Genomic DNA, 19739 nt, shown 5'->3' with positions numbered 1-19739 from the left:
AGGTTTCATGGTTCACCATGTATCTTTCTTGGGCAAGTGTCGGTCCTGAAAAGGATCGCCCAAAATTATCGTTTCGACAAGTGTGTTCTTGTCGTAGTAGGTTTCATGGTACACCATGTATCCTAAAAGGACCATCCAAACTGAATCAGGCCCCCCCCCGAGTCTTCCTAGGGTTAATTGATTAATTATCTTCTGTGCATACAATTTGTGCAATATCAATGTCTACTCGCGGACTGCTTTCTTTGAACCATGGCCTAATTGACAGTAACCATCATAGGATCAAAGTAGAAAAATACGAAGAGAATGTTATTCAAATAACAATGACAGTCACATGTTAGATGAATGTCCATCTCTCTGTAGGTCCATGCTATAATAATAAAATAGAGGTGTTGTGGCTCAGTGGATAAGTCTCTGGACTTTGAACCACAAGGCCCGGGGTTCAAATCTCACCACAGCACTTGCATTCTTTGGCAAGGTGTTTATCTCCATTTGCCACTCTCCATTCAGGAGTAGTAAATGGGTACCAGGTAGGAATTCCTTGAATGCCCGAGCGTCTGATCAGGATAGCTCTGCTAAAGCCTGGGTAATCGTATGCAGCACTTAGAAACATTTGTATTAAGCACTATATAAATGCTGCGTATTATTATCATTATAAAGTTAAATATCAAGTTTTTAAGAAATCAGACTCAGGCTAACCCCTTTTAGACAATTGCACCAAATGGGTCCGAGATAACTGTTTCAACTGCACTATTGCCAATTACCTCCACAGTTTTCGTCAATCCTTTTATTTGCTTCTGGATGGATGCAAACATCATTTGTGGTCCATCACCTTGTTCGATGGCATCTTCTGGGACTTCTTGTCTGTGATCAGAAAAGAATGAAAAATATAACAAACATTTCTTATAAACTAGGAAGTGATGGAGATTCAATAGAAAGCTTCTTAATATAGCACCATCTCAAGTCTTCAAGTAGTCAAATCTGGCCCAGTTCCTAACCCATAATGCAGCATTCCGGAAGGTGAAGTCATGTGATGTTGGCCCAATTGAATGAGAACACACCAATTCATGCATTCATACCGCAATAATCATGTTACTGATAAGCAAAACAAGTACTTCCCCTCTCAAAAAAATTCTAGTTTCTTCTTTACAAATAAATTCTTTTCCATACAAATAAAATTATAGCTTTATTTATTCATTTTATCATTAAGAGGTATCTAAAATCAATAGGTAGATTTCAAATCTAATCGTTTGTAAAACAGTCAATGAGAGACCATACACAGTAATGGTTACTTTGCTCCTCTTATTAGAATTGAAAAACAAGCAACAGAAACATTCAAACTTGATTAACAAGCTAAAACCAATACTATTGACATCCATCATAATTTTTACCTTCAATGACCTCAACTACATGTTGTACCTCCCCCTCCCCCTACTCCTCCTTCATCTTTTTCTTCTATTTCTTCAGGTATGAATCATTATACAAATACATTAACTCACATGTCTCCATCATTGTCCAATGCAGTGTTGTCTTGATGTCCTGTCAGCTGCCTAACTTTTGACATAGTTTCCTGAATATCACAAGTAGTAAAATACCCTGTAATTAATCTAAAAAGTCACTAGATTTATGCATTCTAAATATGATTCAACACAGGGCCCAAATATTACCAAAGACTCAAGTCACATTCTGTAAAATCTTAGACAGGCGTTTCGGTGACAAATTACAATGTATGCATATCAAATCCCCCACTCCCTGGGGAGTATTCCATCCAGTCGCCAATGTGATGTACACATTTCTGAACAAGCTACAATGGGTGATTTAAAGTTCAGTGTTGACCTTTTTGTGTTGGTGTTAGGTTAATTTTTACATGAGTTTAACACCAAACATAGAATGAAGATGGTCCTGAAAAGTCACTCATTGGTTGTTGAGATGTCAATAATGTGATCTGGATCAGTTTTACTAACTCAGAATAGGTTTTGGAGCTAGGGGAAGCAATCCAAATTCCAACACTAACACCAAGGCCAACACCGGACTTGAAATTACCCAATGACGTCATATCCTACCAAGTACCAATTAACAGCACCTGGGTCAAGAGTAACAAAGTGTGGAATGACATCTTGCCAATGGACGCTAGGCTATGGTGGGATTTGAAGACACAACCACCTGATTACAACACGAGAGCCAGAACCACTACCCCACTGCTCTTCTACAAATAATTCATATGTAAGTTCATCATACCTCTATTTTTGACTGTGTTTCATCAACTTCTTTCTGGAGATCTGCAAGCTTTTCCATGACATCTTGCCAAAGGACGCTAGGCTATGGTGGGATTTGAAGACACAACCACCTGATTACAACACGGGAGCCAGAACCACTACCCCACGGCTCTTCTACAAATAATTCATATGTAAGTTTATCATACCTCTATTTTTGACTGTGTATCATCAACTTCTTTCTGGAGATCTGCAAGCTTTTCCATGACATCTTGCCAAAGGACGCTACGCTATGGTGGGATTTTAAGACATGACTACCTGATTACAACAGGAGAGCCAGAACCACTACCCTACGGCTCTTCTACAAATAATTCATATGTAAGTTCTTCATACCTCTGTTTTTGACTGTGTTTCATCAACTTCTTTCTGGAGATCTGCAAGTTCTTCCATGATATCTTGCCAAAGGACGCTACGCTATGGTGGGATTTGAAGACACAACCACCTGATTACAACACGGGAGCCAGAACCATTACCCCACGGCTCTTCAACAAATAATTCATATGTAAGTTTATCATACCTCTATTTTTGACTGTGTTTCATCAACTTCTTTCTGGAGATCTGCAAGTTCTTCCATGAGTTCTTTCTTCTTTTCTGCGTAGCGCTTACGGTATTCCTCATCTAGGTATGCTTTATCGCTAGGCTCAATTTTGACCTACAGAAATCAATTTTTGAAATGACATATAGATTACTAAGAGCAGAGAGGAATCACTAAAGAAAACAATCATCAGAGTTTATCATTTTTTTTCCTTGATTTTCATTCAGTTATGCTTCTTAAGATCAGAAATGCTAAACTTAAAGACACACACATAAAGGGCATTGAAAAACATTAAACAAAAAAAAGGAGAAGTACATAGGGGAAGGCGGGGTAAGTTGTGACAGTTTTTGCTTTTTGCATGTTAGAATTGATATGATTAATAATCTTGTCGAAATAAGTACCTTGCCTTGAAATTTCATTCTTCTGAAATATTTTCCACCTATATATAACTTTCTACCCCAACACTGAAAGTCATCGTGACCTTTGAAAAAACCGATGTCAAATGGCTCAACTTGCCCCATATATGGGGTAAGTTTGAGCCACCTTCTGGGGTAAGTTGAGCCACAAAAAATATGTACAAAATGTATGGGGGGAGAACCAGCATGTCATTTTTTTGTTTAAATTCTTTTCACTTGCTAATTCTCTATAAATACTAACATCCTCAGGGCCGTCGCCAGGGGGGGGGTGCGGAGGGTGCGAATGCACCCCCCTTCAGAACCAAAAAATTAAAAATTAAAAAAAAAAATTAAAAAAAAGACACACAGACACCGAAACTGCATTGAGGAACAATAGGCATGTTGACCAGTATGTACTTTCTATATCCATTCTGGCCGGCGGGCTATATAACTGTATGAAATTGAGTTAATACGTTGTTTTTTGTGTTTTTGTGTTTTTTTTTCATAAAAAGCACCCCCCCTAGAAAAAAGCTGGTGACGGCCCTGATCCTGTAAAAGGAAAAGAGCAGTCATGTAAATTTGCTCCTTTCAGCCTGCATTTCAATCTATTTTTATGGTTTGTTTTTTAAGATACATTACCATAGGAATTACCATGGCTCAACTTGCCCCATGCTATTTGGCTCAACTTACCCCAGTCCGAACTTAGTGCGATAATTTTGTATCCACACATTTATTATGCATTCATCATATAAAAGACTATGACAAGAATGAAGATCCATACCTGGACTAATAATATTGTTATCATGTCTTTATTATATTCAAAGACGTGTGTGTTTATAAAGCACTTATCTATTTCACACTCTTTTTTACTTTTTTGGCTGAAATTCATATTTTTCCCTCTAAAAAACTACTTTTTGTTTCAAAGTTGGAAACAATGTGGTGGGGTTAGGGGTTATGCTATGGGTCATCAATACATGACACCACCACAATGTCTGACTCATTCATTATTGGCCTGGGGTTGGTGGCTCAACTTGCCCCTATGCTCAACTTACCCCGCCTTCCCATATGGATTATAATCAATTTATCATCTAGGGGCTTATAACTAATACAATGAGTCTGCATAGTAAAGACACTTGCTATTATCAGAAGTCTTGAGGACTTGATTTCAACTGTTTGGTAATGCTTTCTCAAGAATGAGACCGGGCAATGTGGCTCAGTGGTAGAGTGCCCGCCTCAAGAACGGGAAGTCGCGGGTTCAATCCTTGGCCGAGTCATACCAAAGACTCATAAAAATGGGACCTTCTGCCTTCTTGCTAGGCGCTCAGCAATTAGATTTTAAAAAACGTAATAATAACATATTATGCTATGCAGGGGCCGCTGGTAGAGCAGTTTCCTAACTGAAGTGGCTACCCTGGGTAAATTAAACGTTATTATTATCATTAATGATATCCTTGTGTAAAAATGTTTCTTAAATTTGTGTTTAATTTTGAGGTGAGATGTTGAACATACGTGTACATCCAGCACTCAAAATCATTGCTTACCTAATCGGGCAAGTGACTTTGAACTTTGCTTGCCCTCCTGTGGTTTTCACTTGCCACAGGTATGCAGGCAAGTGGGTTTACAAGTGCTCTGCATAATATGCATCATTTTGCCTGGGCACTGAATAACAATCCACACTTGTTACCTTTGAAACTGAGTTAGGACTGTTCCAAAGTTTTTCATATGTGTTACTTTTACTACTTCCTTTAATGATGTGTATTAATACAGTATTACTTAAGTTGTGAAAGAAGGTATCAATACTGCCGTACTTTGGCAAAAGGAAGCAAGTTACAAAAGTATCATTTGATGTAAATGAGCAATGTGTGTTCGTCATTTACAAAGGCGTTGATGCACTTCAACAGCATATTTTCTTCAGTATCTTTCCATTTCTCCCCCAAATTTTGCCTGAACGTGCAACCTGGGTGTTTCCGAAACAACAATAACTCAAATTTGACTGATGCGTCACTTGCTTCCTTTTGCCAAAGTTGGGCAGTATAGAACCAAAGAATCTTCTGAAATTTGCAGGTTGTGTGGTTACCTTGAGAGGGTCTACTTGATAGCTCAGTTCCTGGATCTGATCATCCACCACCTTGAACTGTTGTGATGCTTCTGCCAGCTGTCTTCGACCTTCCTTGAAGTTCTTGGAGAAACTCTCCAGTTTCTCCTTTCGTTCGTTGATTTTGGCCTCCATCTGCTGAACCTCCTCTTCCAAGTCAGCGACATTGGTTTCCTCTGCCTCCAACTGGTTTATTTGCTGGAAAGATAAACATTTAGGCCCGAATTCACAAAGGTGGTTTTGAAAACCCACGGCTGAGTCCATGGTTTATGCAGATTTCCTGTATATATTACGCTTAATTTAGCGCGTATATGAAAAATGTCCATTCCTGATGCGCGCTTTTGTCACAGTGCGCCAAACTGACGCCTGCTGCCGTGGTTATCATGAGTCCACTGTGTTTATTCATGAGTCCACTCTTCAAACAGTGGACTCATGAATAAAATAGTGTATCTAACCATGGTAACAGGCGTCAATTTGGCGTACTGTGACAAAAGCGCGCATCAGCATTGGACATGTTTTAAACACGCGCCTGATACGCGCTAAATTCAGCGTAATGTATACAGGAAATCTGCATAAACCATGGACTCAACCGTGGGTTTTCAAAACCACCTTTGTGAATTCGGGCCTATGTGTTCTGTTGATGTTAGGATATGATATAGCTGTACCGATTACTGACATACATGTATTAACATCATTAGTGCTATGATCATCATCACAATCATCAAGATCATGATCATCGACATCATCACCATCCCCTTCACGATCAGGGTTTCCAGCTTTTCAAAAAAACTTAATTCCCTGATTTTTCCCTGAGGAAGTTAAAAAATTCCCTGATAATTATTCAAACCCATTCCAAGTTTTGCTTGTTTTCTAAGCTGTTGCAGTGATTCACATGTATTTTCAGTGTAAAAACAATAATGTAAAACTAATTATTACCACCATAACCAGACATTCAATGGAAGTTGTTTTGATAGGCAACAAAATATAACAGAGTCTGACTGAATTCCATGATTTGACTTAAGGGTTAATGAAAATTCTGATTTTCCCCTCATTTGCGGCATTTTAGTAAAATAATTTCCCCTGATATCCTTGATGGGCTGGGAACCCTGATTATCATCATGTGAGCTCTATGAATCTACACTATTATAATTATCATCACCCTTGAAGGCATCAGTGTGGTCATCATCACCTTCATCTTTATCTTATCTTTACAATCATCACCATCATCATCATCATCATCATCAAAATCATCCTCTCTTCTACGTTTTTTTTCTTTATCACCGCCACCATCATTCTCATCATCATCATCATCACCACCACCACCATCATCGTCATCATTATCACCATCATCATCATCATCATCAACATCATCATCATCAACACCACCGCCACCACCACCACCATCATCATCACTATCGTCACCACCACCATGATTATCATTATCACCCTCACCATCATTATTATCATCACCATCATCATCATCACCACCACCAGCACTATCATCCTCAACATAGTCCTTGCCACTATCAAAGTCTTCACCATTTTCATTACTCACGTTGTTGATCTTGCCAATCTCATCCTCTAGCTTCATCCTCTGTTGCTGTGCCGTCATCATCAGATTCTCATTTTCAGACACATCTTGTCTTAGTGCCTGAACCTGCTGCATTATTTCAATCAATGCTCTTTGGTTTTGATTCAGATCTCTCCTAGTTTCGCTACATTATTGAAGTATACAACATAGATTACAATATATCTGTAAAGCACTTTGTTCTAATTTATATAGCACTACCAGTATTTAAAAGTAGAATATGATAATTATATCATTTAAATAACATGAAAGGGATATTTTTCCCATGAAATAACTTTTTCTAAGACTCCAAAATATTTCCTATTTGGGAATAGGATTACTATAAGCTCTATAACGACATATCAAGAGATTAATTTCTCTGAAAATTAGGGCAAAATGAGGATATATTTCTTTTTTTTCAAAATCCATCTACAAATTGCTTATTCCTGTCTACATCACAAAATTTAATGTATTCCAGAAAACGATAGCTACATTAGATAAAATTCTGTTAAATCGTATTCATCAGTTTCCAATTGCCTTTTCTTTTTCCTTTGTCTTAACATCGAAGTCACCTTTTCTTGAAATTCAATTTTGATCTTTTATTGGATTGTATTTTTAATGTTTCTTATATATCTGTTATTTTACTTTTAGTGTATGCCATTTTGATTTTTGCATTCATTCTTTGTAAATATTGTACATATCGATTTTTTATCTCAGGGCCCTCAAGGACAGCATTTTGTAAACAGATGAGGCCACCCTGATTAAATAAAACTGAAAATAAATAAAATAAATAATATCAATAGATAGTATGACCCCGACCTAATCAGTATTCAGAAACCCAGAAGTCTTGGATACAATATCGATGAATGTAAAACAAACAAAAATCCTAAAACCATTTGGCAAGAAGATTCATATAAAGTAGATATATGCAAGTTTTACCTTATCTCATCATCAGCGTCTCTCAGAACCCTTGCATTCCTTTGCTTAGACGGATAGTAGGACAGCCGTTGTTTAGCCCTAATGAACACCTGATCGCCATCCATAGTAAAAGCCTCTCTGCAGAATGTAGGGAGCTGGTGACTCATATAACCCCTGGCATCCTTGCTCTTCTCAATCAGCAAGATACTCTCTACACCACGCTGTAGACATCAATCAACCAATCAAAAAGAGTAATGCCAGTTTTTTTCTTGCTCTTTATATTTCAGATCAGTTCCTTGATTGAATATGCAATAATTCTTTTACAGGATAATAATAATAATAATAGGTATTAATATAGAGCCATCTATCTAGAAACATTCTATTCCAACGCACATTGTTTTTATGATTATTACATCGGCCTTAGCTCGAGCTGCCTTTCAGTGCTCATGCGTTCAAGGAAATAATCATGCCGGCTACCCATTCACCTCACCAGGGTTGAGTGCAGCTCAATGTGGATAAATTTCTTGCTGAAGTAAATTACGCCAAGGCTGGGATTCGAACCCACAACCCTCTGTTTCAAAGTCCGAAGACTAATCCACTGGGCCACAACGCTCCACACGTTGATACATTTCATCAGGTCATAAGACGTTTTTCCCAAATACAATTTTGTGGAGTGATTTTGAAGGTTATTCGCAAGTAATGACTAACTGGAATTTAACACTTTAAGAGGGTTTCTCAATCAGGAAATCATACTCACTAAATCATTAAATAAGACATAATCCTAATCTTGATTTATATAATTATAAAATTAAGTGTGCCTAGTCACTTGCCACAATTCAAATGAGATTATTACGTATCACGTTTGCTATCTTCAGAGAATATAAACCTGTGGGCCACAATATGCACATTCCATCATCGCCTGTACCAAGCACTACCCACACGCTAAAGTGGCATCGAAATCAGAGTTGTTTTTTCTTGGTAAGCTTTATTTTTTGGGGTGAAATGGTTGACGAGAGACATCTATCCGTACAAGTGAAAGTGTGCCACAACAAAATAAATGAGTCAGGGACATCATTGACTCTCATTTGCATGTCACTGAGTTGTACATATAACTGTTCTATGACAAATAAGCAAAATTCTATAAATCACAATTTTCAGGGTGGACTTGACATCGGGGGAAGATGGCAGCTGAGCTGAGGCACTCTTAACCCACCTACTTTGTATCATTGTCATCATAATGAAGTTCACAGAGAAGTAGAAATACAATAGAGGAGTCCCAGATTTTGGAACATGGAACAAATACTGTAAGTATTACCAGATCAACGAGAGCGTTGAAAATGACAGGATGACTGATATCAACGATGTCTAGAAAGCTGGGGAAGTCCCTACTCTGAACCTTTGCTCGACTGATATCACAGGTGTGAGGCTGTAAGGTGAATAAGGTTGGGTAAAAGGGTAACATCATTCCAGCAAATACTACATGTCTGAGAAATACTTCACTAAACATTCTAAATCTTTGAGATACCAAGGAATATCAAGTATATAATACTATTGTTACAGTGAAGGAAAGTTTTCAATAATTCCGTGAAATGCGATTACCTCAAACTTAGATGTGATGATTGAAGGATGTGGAGCATTCTGTGGGATGACACGATTCATGATGTCTTTCAGAATACTTAAATCATGTTGGTCATGACAACAGAATGAATACAGCAATCGTTTCAGGCAAGATTCCACACCAAGAGCCCAACGGACATCCTTCAGCTTCAAGAATGATCCTAAAAAAGATTTGGAACAAAATCTGATGAATACGGTGACTTTCTTTGCCATCGACTTGAAAACATGGCGAGATACTTTGTCTTGCCATGTCAACTTAATAACATAATTATAATAACATAGGATTTGTATGGCGCACGTATCCACCTTGCTAGGTGCTTAAGGTGCTCCTGTATTACTCCTGCTAAGACAGTCTACCGATTCTGGTGCGCACAGCTTCTTGAGGAATTATTTCCTGCCAGTTATGTCACATTTTGAGATACTTTGTCTTGCCATGTCAACATTATTTGCCACTCTCCACCCAGGAGTTAAATGGGTACCAGGTAGGATGCAAAGCCTATGCCTAGCAATTGAGCCTTGGAACTCTTGTTGGAATGCTCCTCAGGGAGTGGAGAGGGTGCATAATACATGTACATTGTATGCGGGCATGCAAGGATCCGATTACCAGTGTGATAATACATGTTTATCTGTAAAGCGCTTAGGACGTCGTGATGTGCAATTATTATAGCCTAATTATGTTGACATGGTGAGATACGTTATTTTGCTGACTTATAAAAACTTGCATGTTGACTTGGCGAGATATATTATCTTGCCAAGTTGAATTATAAAAAGTTATATAACATGGGAGGTGTTTTACAAAGATTTAAGTATGACTTGGAGTCACACTTAAATATCTAGTTGCGTGCAGTATAAAAGGCATGACAGCATTGGTCAAATCATGCCAAGAGGATGCGTACTACTGTGTATTGATCAATAAGATTGCACGTTGCATATCATGTACGAGCCGATATTTAAGTGTGACCTAAGTCATACTTAAATCTTTGTGATCACCCCCATGGTGATATATTTTATCTTGCAAGACAAAATATCTCACCAAGTCAACATAATAAGGCTACATGTATGAAGTCCACATGGTGTGAATAAGTATCTCGCCATGTCATTAAGTTGATGGCAACTTCTGAAGATGAACGTGTTGTCTGAACTGAATCAATTTATGTCCCATTTCCTTGTACATGATATGATATGATACACATCTAAAACTAGCATCTTTCAAACCACAGAAACCTCGTGCATATTGTTGAAATGTTTGACTGCTTGTTATATTTCTACGAGTTTCTATTCTCCCTTATCATTACAAATGGTAATTAACAACAAAAATCCCAAGGTCTGTATTGTAAGTACAAATGTTATCATTTAAAAAAAAAGGAATTCAGAATCAAGTTCTGAATCCATCTCTGAGCAGGTGATTGTCTTTTTCTTGTAAATTGGCATTTCAATAATTTCATTTTGCAAGTTAGTTTGAAATACAATACAGCTAAATTTGAACACAAGGAAAAGCAACTAAAGTATACACAGGAAAAATGCTATGAACACATCTAATTTGTTTTTTATTGTTTCCAATGCACACACACACACACACACACACACAAATATACTCTTCATCACTCCATGTGAGAATAAGAGTTACATCAACAAGGATTCTTACCCACTGGGCCAAGGGGTGTCTGGTGGAAGCGAGCAGCAGATCGCTCAATCTCAGCCAGTAAGTTCGGCATGTAATCTCCATACAGCTTCAATCTGTTCTTCCGGCTTCCTTCAAGGTTCTTCAATCTTCTCTCACCGCTAGCTACATGTATGGCTTGCGTCAGCACATAACCTTCTACAAATCTATGGATGCAACAAACGGATAAATTTTCCAAGGTAATCTTCCATGCTCACAGGTCTTCACCACAGCAGGGATGACTCCATTTTGGTAAATGCCTCATTCCATAATATTAAAGAAAACCTGATGCGTTCTCTTTTGCATGCGGTCAAAATTTATGCCCCCACCATTCCAGGCTACGAATACATACATGTATTAGACAGTCTCATTTTTTAAAATTAACCTGTGACCTTTAACCCTAGTGACCCACAAATCAAATCAGAACATCCTCATCATATGTCTTACATAATGCAAGTTTGAAGTAGATTGCTCAAACAGTTCATGGTTTTCACAAGAAACACACTCTTAGGCATATATAATGACATCTGTCACATTTGACCTTATGTCCCCAAAATCTAATCAGATACTTGTCCCACCAATACGCATACATGGACCATGTTGGAAGTTGATCAGGTAAATGGCTTTTCAGTTATTACAAGAACAAGATAATTCAGTGCATATAATGACCTCTGTAACCATTGACCTTTGACCCCCAAATCAAATGAGGTCAATGGGTTATTTCAAGTTCAGTATTGACCTTTTGGTGTTGGTGTTAAACTTAATTTTTACCCGATTATAACACCAAACATAAAATGAAGATGGTCCTGAAAAGTCACACTAGTTGTTGAGATGTCAATAATGTGATCTGGATCAGTTTCACAAACTCTGAATAAGTTTCGGAGCTAATGGAAGCAATCCAAATTTCAACACCAACTCCAAGGCTAACACCAGACTTGAAATCACCCATTGTAACTCCCATATGCACACATGAGCCAAGCTCAAAGTTGATATGTCAAACAGTTCTTACATGTAAGTTACCACACGTATTTCGATGGAAAGACAGACGTACAACTTAAAACACAATGGCTCCGACAACCTCCAATGTTGGGCGGAGGCATAGAGTATGCCACTTGTTGTGGACAAGAACCATTCAATTCTATCAGGCAACTTGCTAAAGGTGATAAATAGCTTATGGGAACTTAGTGATTTCAATTAATACTTTTTTTTTTTTTGTGAGATGGATTCATATATTCATATAAATATATACAAATTTTGTTTACAAATTTTCGGCATTACTCCTATTTGTTTAAGATTGGTATGCTCGATATGTAATGAAAATCATGAGTCAGATTGAGCATACCGATCTTAAAGATCAAATACGAGTAATGCCGAAAATTTGTAAGCAAATTATGATTTCCTACTATCAAACCCTCTTCATTTACTAAATATATACAAAGAATGATCAATTTGTATTTGGTTTTTATTGGTATTGATTTTTAATTGAATTGAATAAATCATTGAAATGGGGCCTGTCTTACAAAGAGTTGCGATTGATCCCATCAATCACAACTATGCATGGCCAGCAATGTCAACATCTATTATGCATGTTTGTTCAAAATATTTTCTAACTATGATGCATAATCAAGCATTCATTGTTTTCTGGAAAATTCACAGTGCTTCTCTTTGTTTACAAAGGACATGAACTGAACTTGTTCATCAAATATCTTACTGGAGCCCATAGATGCGTTTTTGAGCACTGTTAACAGCACTGGCAGACCGCTCCACTTCTTTAACAGCATCCTGCATCTGTGCTTCAAGATGTCGCTTTTCTTCCACCAATGCAGTGATCCGTCTTTCTCTATCGACCCTCTCCTCTTCAAACTGTTCGCTGTCCCTGTGAATGAAACAAGAAATCAATCCTATTCAAACTGCTATTTCAGACCAGCTTTTACTATTGGAGGAGGGGGAGGGTGGGGTGTCATATACCCCCTCCCCAGATCTTGGCTGATCATGTGAGTTAAATCAAATCCAAAATTTTTAAAACCCATAATTTATTTTTCGAAATAGACATGAAATGAAATACTCCGAAAACTTGCTTTGTCCAATTGGTCGTGGGCCCGGCAGCCACTGTGCAGCGCCAGATCAACGAGGCTCTATCCCTTTAATCGTTAAACGCCAAACAGGGTAGCAGCAACTCCCGTCTTTTAACGTCCTTTGGTCTGATGCGGTCGGGGTTTGAACCCTCGACCCCCCGGTTGTGAGACGGACACTCTACCAACTGAGCCAACACACCTGTCATGTGACTAAAAGTCATGCTTAGTCAATCTTACGGATTCATGAATACGAAGCAGCGCATCCCCTTTATATGAGCAATGCGGTGATGCTTTTCATACGGCACACAACTGGACATGAAGTGCAACTCTAAGTCACACTTAAATTTTTGTGACAACACCCCCCCCTGCTTTCTTAGTTTTCAACTATAGCTTGATTGACCTCACACTGACAAAAGGTCTGGTATCCCTCCCCCAGTACTATCCAAGTAAGAAATATTAAGTGCATCCTCCTCCTTAAATTCAACATCTGTGATTCAAAGAAAAGAACTTTAAATCCCTTACCTCTCTTTTTTAACCCTAATTCTTGGCAAGACGTTACTTTCATCAGATCCTTCACCTCGGATGAGCGGAGTGACCAGTTTGATCTCCATCTGAAAAATACAAACGAACTAAAATCAATAGAGAGTTGATCAACCCAAACAAAAATGCCCCGTCACACTTATTCAGAATCAGACAGAATCTGCTGGATTGAAATGACCGTTGTTCAGCCACCAGCTGGCCAAGACTTTGTTCTGCTATTTAGCTCTATACCGATGCCTTCGATATGTTCAGAATGCTGCTGAAATTTTGAAAGAATACTTAGAATGCTTTAAAACTGTACTCTGAACACCATCAAATATTCTTTCCACTTCAAAGAATCTTGAAAGTATTGAAAACGATCAAAACATTCGGGATGGCCACAAAAGTTGGCCCAAATATTTTGAATGCATTTGGAATGCAGTCAGAATTTCTAGAATGCCCCTTGAATATCAAAGAATATAGCACAAATTTTCAATCTGACACCATTGTGGCTTATTTTGCCTTGAGTCTAGTTGCGTGAATTTGACCCCTTATAATATTTATTGAATTGTTATATGTTTCATTCCACCTGGCTCTGCTTCATTCCTGCTTACTCTGAATAATTGTGGCTGGGCTTTGAATTCACAGATGTAATAAAATGACATCCACCTATTAACTGATTAAAGAATTATTGGTGATTAAACCTTATTTTGTGATTTGATTCTATGAAGCTTTATTAAAGTAATACACAAATGAATAGCTCTCTATGGAACTTGGAACGGCATGTGTCAAACAGGTGCACCTTTACAAACTCCAATAAAAGGTGTTGAATCAAGTCATTCGACCCTACGAGCACATATGTACACACATACTATACCTCTAAAGACTTGACAATTGTCTTGAGTTTCTCCACATGGTTATTAGCTTGGTCCAGTTTTGGGGACAGATCACCAAGCCTCTGTCTCAATATTTCCCCTTGGCACTGGATCAAGGCACGTCTTTCTTGTACTCTCTTAACATTATCCTGTAGCTGGCGGGGGAGGAGGAGAAGACATGTTTTCTCTAATTAAATCAGAAATGGATCAAAGATTTCATATGGAAAGGGGATGCGTACTTAAATCTATCCTGTAGCGAGGGGGGGGGGGGGGTGGAGGAATACATGTTTTCTCTAATCATACCAGAAATGGATCAAAGATTTCATATGGAAAGGGGGCGCATACTAAAGTTGATCAACTTCTCAGACAATTACAATTCTTAATTCAAGAAGGGTAGGTGGTACTCATTAAAAACAATACGCAATAACAATTTAATCTAAGGGGGGGGAGGGAATGGGGCACAAAACACATAAAAGTTGCTGATGGGGTGACAAAATAAAATTACATCTCTAAAAGTGAGGTAATCAGGAGAATTAAAACATGTGACTTGACATGAAAATACTTTCACACCTCTCTTTAATAATAGTGGCCATCTGTCTTTTATATTGAAAACTTGTCTTTAGACAGTGGACACTAAAATTGTCTCCTATTTGAAAAGAATATGTTATGGAACCTCTTTATAGAGACCGCCTGTCCTTCGTGGCCACTTTTTCTGCTTCTCTTTACGTATTTACATAGGCATTACCTATACAAGTATGACTGTAGATCTACTGGGATGAACAGTTGACAAGACATCCTTGCTTTACTTTATAGAAAAAAAGAGATCTGGGCTTTTGATACAGAATATCAAATGATCTTTGACCCCTAATTGACCTCTGACCTTATCATCCTCATGAACACACATGTGGTATTACCAAAGGGCTACAGTATCTGTACCAAGTGTAAACACAACTGATGCAAAAATAAAGAAATGAGTGCCAGTTGAACGAAAACCTGAAAAAATAAGGATAGACATGACCTCATATCGTTTGACCTTTTGACCCCCAAGAAGACCTTTGACCCCATCATTGTCATGGGCTCACATGTGGTATTACCAACATTTTATATGCAACAAGTATGAACATAATTGATGCAGAAACAAAGAAATGTGAGCAAGTAGAATGAAAACTAAAATTTTTGTAACAGACTCCAGACCAATAGACTAACAGGAAAAGTGATCACTACATGTAGGTCTCTGCCGAACTTCGTTCAGGCGAGATAAAGAGAGTCTTCCTGGGGCTTTGATACATTTTATGCATCCTCTAATCATTAAAGATAAATGAAAGTAGTTGCAGTAAACACTGATTTCACGAGAAAGTGTGTGAAACCAAGCTTAACTGTCACTATGTCATTGAGGAACTAGATCTGGTAGTAACATAAACTGAACTTTGTGAAATCTTGAAATCTACGTTGAAAAATGTTCACACTGAAGATCACCAACACAGACAAGCGCACGTGGGACAGTGTATTATGATTGCTTTGAATGTCGGCCCGACGCTTGACTCATATCAAGTGCTTATTTGCTAATTTCTCAGCAATTACACAATTTCTTCCACAATCCTTTGGCACATATTTTTTTATTTATACAGACACTTTGGTGGTCATATCATTGGATTCTTTACGATCTCATTTTGAAATCATTACCACAAAACTAGAATTTATCTTTAAAACAAATTTTTTCCCCACAGTCTTGACATCTCACCCTTTCTGGTTCTGCACCAGGTTCCAAAGGTGACTGGTTGGGAGGCTCTTTTCTCTCAGTTAGGTCTTGAAGATGTGTTAAATTCCTGAGCTCCCTTTCTAGCAAAGGTAATTTCTATTGATGAAGTGAAAAGATAAGGTAGAAGAAATGGTATTTTGGCAGCATAAAAAAGGATGTGTCATTAAGGATTACATTTTTGCATACATTTTCCCCAATTTTTTGTACAAAAGAAAAACAATGTAAAAAAGAAAGGTTATAAAAATAGAGTGAGAAATGAAAAAGAGTGCATTTTGAAAAAGATATTGTATTTTCATTTGTGTGTGTGAAATATTGGTAAAAAATTGAGGCAGGAACATTTTATACAAAGTTCAGGTACACAGAACATTTTAAAGCCTGTGTATAGCTTTGGTAAAGGGTCAATAATGTGATTGATAATCGAATATCATCTAATATGACAGTCTTACTGAAGCGTAGAGACCGTTAGATATTTTTCCAATTGCACTTCTCTGAGAAAATTTCAAATATTCAAATCTTGGATATATAGCGCCCTCTATCAGCGATGCTTGTTTTAAATTAAAAAAATAGGCATTCAAGCACTTATCTTATAAATTTAGTGATTAGATATCCAAAAGTTACAAAGAACATATCTTGAAAGTTTCAGCCCATTCCATGATTTGGAATAGGATTTAATTGAAAGACAAAAACACACAGATATTTTAATTTGATCGGGTGACCCGATCAAGTTAAATTTCCATGTAAAATCACAAAATTTATCCTGTAAAACACATTTTCATTTCAAATCCTCCGCATCATAACTGTTATAGGGCATATCCATTCATATTAGCTAGCAATAAATTGGAATAGTGATAGGTGCATTTTGGTGGATTTACCAAAACTATACACAAGCTTTAATATTTAAATCTCTCCCTTGCCAGCACCTTCCCCTTCTCTATCTCTCTCTCTCTTTCTCTATTTATATATACATATACATTATGTTGGAAGGATAGAAATAACCTTTTTAGGTTTGCAGAAGTAGATCATATATAAGAGAGTCATGTGTATCACCATGTGCTTCATCTGGAAAGGCTAGTGGGAAAGTCAATTTTGAGGTGAAATTGAGAAAATGAAAAGAATATATATTTATTCAACATGGGCGAAGTACTGAAAAAAAGAGAAAGAGAATGAGTAGCATTCCTTTTGATAACGGGAGCTTGATGTTCTAACATGGACACTTTACACCAAATGAGATGGGCAGCGGGAAACAATTCGGAAGATTCAATCTTCTGGTCAAAGATGACAGAAAAAAAAACAAGGATAGAAGTTTTCTCCAACTAACAATGGAATATGACATACTTCATTTAATTTAATCACGAGGTCTTCTATCGTTTCCTTGTTTAACTTGATTTCACGGTCGTCTCTGGAGGTCTCCTCCAACTGTGTTGTCTTCAGAAAAAACTGAGTTGGGAGAAGAAAATAAATAATAATTATAAATGAGATTGACTCTTTGAATACCATTTAAACCATTTAAATGTACATACTACTACTACTACTACTACTACTACTGCTACTGCTACTGCTACTACTACTACTACTACTACTACTACTACTACTGCTACTGCTACTGCTACTGCTACTACTACTACTACTACTACTACTGCTACTGCTACTGCTACTGCTACTGCTACTACTACTACTACTACTACTACTACTACTACTACTACTACTACTACTACTACTACTACTACTACTACTACTACTACTACTACTACTACTACTACTGCTACTGCTACTGCTACTGCTACTGCTACTACTACTACTACTACTACTACTGCTACTGCTACTGCTACTGCTACTACTACTACTACTACTACTACTACTACTACTACTACTACTACTACTACTACTACTACTACTACTACTACTACTACTACTACTACTACTACTACTACTACTACTACTACTACTACTACTACTACTACTAATAATAATAATAATACTACTTCTAATACTAATAATAGTATTAGCAAAAATAATAATAATGGTTATTTATATATGGTCAATTCCAGCGTAACGGACATGACGTTCAGACAATTTTTTGTAATTCAAAGAGTTATACAGTAGAATTAGCAGTCTTTTGATAATTGTTACTAAGCTTATCAGACACATTTAAGTATCTGTTACGTACACATAAAATTTCAAATCGTTTCGTTGAACGGTTGCGGAGAAATTGCACTCTTCGTGAGCGTAACGGACATGACACGAAATGGACGAAGCATTTTTACCTCCTATTGCTTATCAAAATTCCTGTGAATTCTTAGATTGCATGCACCTGACGTTGATGTTAATTTAATCTTAAGATCATGCTCTATCCATAAAATGGTGTTTAACAACAGTTTTGCGGTGCATTCTGTATTCCTAGCTCAAAATGTAGCATAACGGACATGACACACGAAGCGTAACGGACATGACAGTTTCGTCCACTTTTTGTAAGCGAATATAATTATTTTATTACAAGATATGGTACAAGTCTAATTGTTTACATGTTAAGGCTAGAGGTTAGAGAGACATATCATAACTGGTAATCTGTAATATCTCCTATCATTTTGCAATTTGAGAGGGGGTCTTTTTGTACAATATTTATAAAACAAAAAAATATTTAGAAAAATTAATTTTACACCAGTTAACAACAGTTAATGAGTATTTTCAAGTTACTACCATCCACCACACCTAATTAAAGGAGAAAAAGTTGATAGAAAAGATTATTTTTTATTCACGCCTTAATATTTGATAATATACTAGCGTAACGGACATGACACCCTTATGAAGTGAACTTCATCAGCACTTCTTAGTTTGAAAATGAAAGAAATATGAATAATGAAAGTAATTATGTAACAGCAAAGTACCTTTACTAACACTCTAAAGAAAATTATGTAGATATTATTAGCAGGTATCATTAAATTAATAGCTATAGCCTAAGTGATAATTTTATATTGAATACAATGTTTATCATACCACTACTGCACACTGAGCAGACCAAATCTCATTTTTTGTGAGAAGAAACAAAATGTACCAGACCTGTATAAATCCAAGATGAACATATTATGGAATGTATTGTATGATAAAGAACATGTACTCGTATTAATGTCAGTTTTAAGATTACAAAAAATGGTATTTTAAAGTATTTTAATAAAAATTTAATAGCAGTACCTGGAAACCGGTTTTTCATTATCGATTATGTATGAGTTGAAAGGTAATCAGAATGTTTGTAAATAGCTTCTGAGATTTTTTGTTTTCATTCAAAATAACTATCATCCTGAGTATAATCATCCTTTCATCAAATCTTGGATGTTCTAAATCGTACGATCTTGCTTGCTGACAAATGTGGCTGTATCTAATTTTGTTGTATTGTCCGCGCTGCTTGTGTAAAATTGAAGATACATCATTCAAATCATGATTATGGCTGACCAAAATA

The 19739-nt window shown here is 37.0% G+C and overlaps 1 protein-coding gene across 10 annotated transcripts in view; it reads right to left on the bottom strand.

Moving 5' to 3' along the window:
• LOC121415137 (structural maintenance of chromosomes protein 6-like) overlaps positions 1 to 19739 on the bottom strand; it is a 43039-nt gene that overhangs the window by 6105 nt on the left and 17195 nt on the right. For 8 of the 10 annotated variants that reach the window (XM_041608264.1, XM_041608265.1, XM_041608263.1 and 5 more), the window contains 14 exons: positions 17621 to 17722; positions 16268 to 16381; positions 14529 to 14681; positions 13655 to 13743; positions 12769 to 12933; positions 11043 to 11224; positions 9380 to 9558; positions 9096 to 9206; positions 7802 to 8001; positions 6851 to 7010; positions 5278 to 5493; positions 2788 to 2922; positions 1497 to 1567; positions 762 to 861 (listed from right to left, as the gene is read on the bottom strand). In XM_041608264.1, the coding sequence (XP_041464198.1) occupies positions 762 to 861; positions 1497 to 1567; positions 2788 to 2922; positions 5278 to 5493; positions 6851 to 7010; positions 7802 to 8001; positions 9096 to 9206; positions 9380 to 9558; positions 11043 to 11224; positions 12769 to 12933; positions 13655 to 13743; positions 14529 to 14681; positions 16268 to 16381; positions 17621 to 17722 (1977 nt within the window). The remainder of the gene's footprint in view (positions 1 to 761; positions 862 to 1496; positions 1568 to 2787; positions 2923 to 5277; positions 5494 to 6850; positions 7011 to 7801; positions 8002 to 9095; positions 9207 to 9379; positions 9559 to 11042; positions 11225 to 12768; positions 12934 to 13654; positions 13744 to 14528; positions 14682 to 16267; positions 16382 to 17620; positions 17723 to 19739) is intronic. The other 2 variants (XM_041608261.1, XM_041608267.1) reach the window with 2 other exon arrangements.

Source organism: Lytechinus variegatus, chromosome 5, assembly GCF_018143015.1.
Source record: "Lytechinus variegatus isolate NC3 chromosome 5, Lvar_3.0, whole genome shotgun sequence".
Taxonomy (NCBI): domain Eukaryota; kingdom Metazoa; phylum Echinodermata; class Echinoidea; order Temnopleuroida; family Toxopneustidae; genus Lytechinus; species Lytechinus variegatus.
Note: the sequence above shows the minus strand (reverse complement) of the source record. Positions and strands in the feature narration are given on the sequence as shown.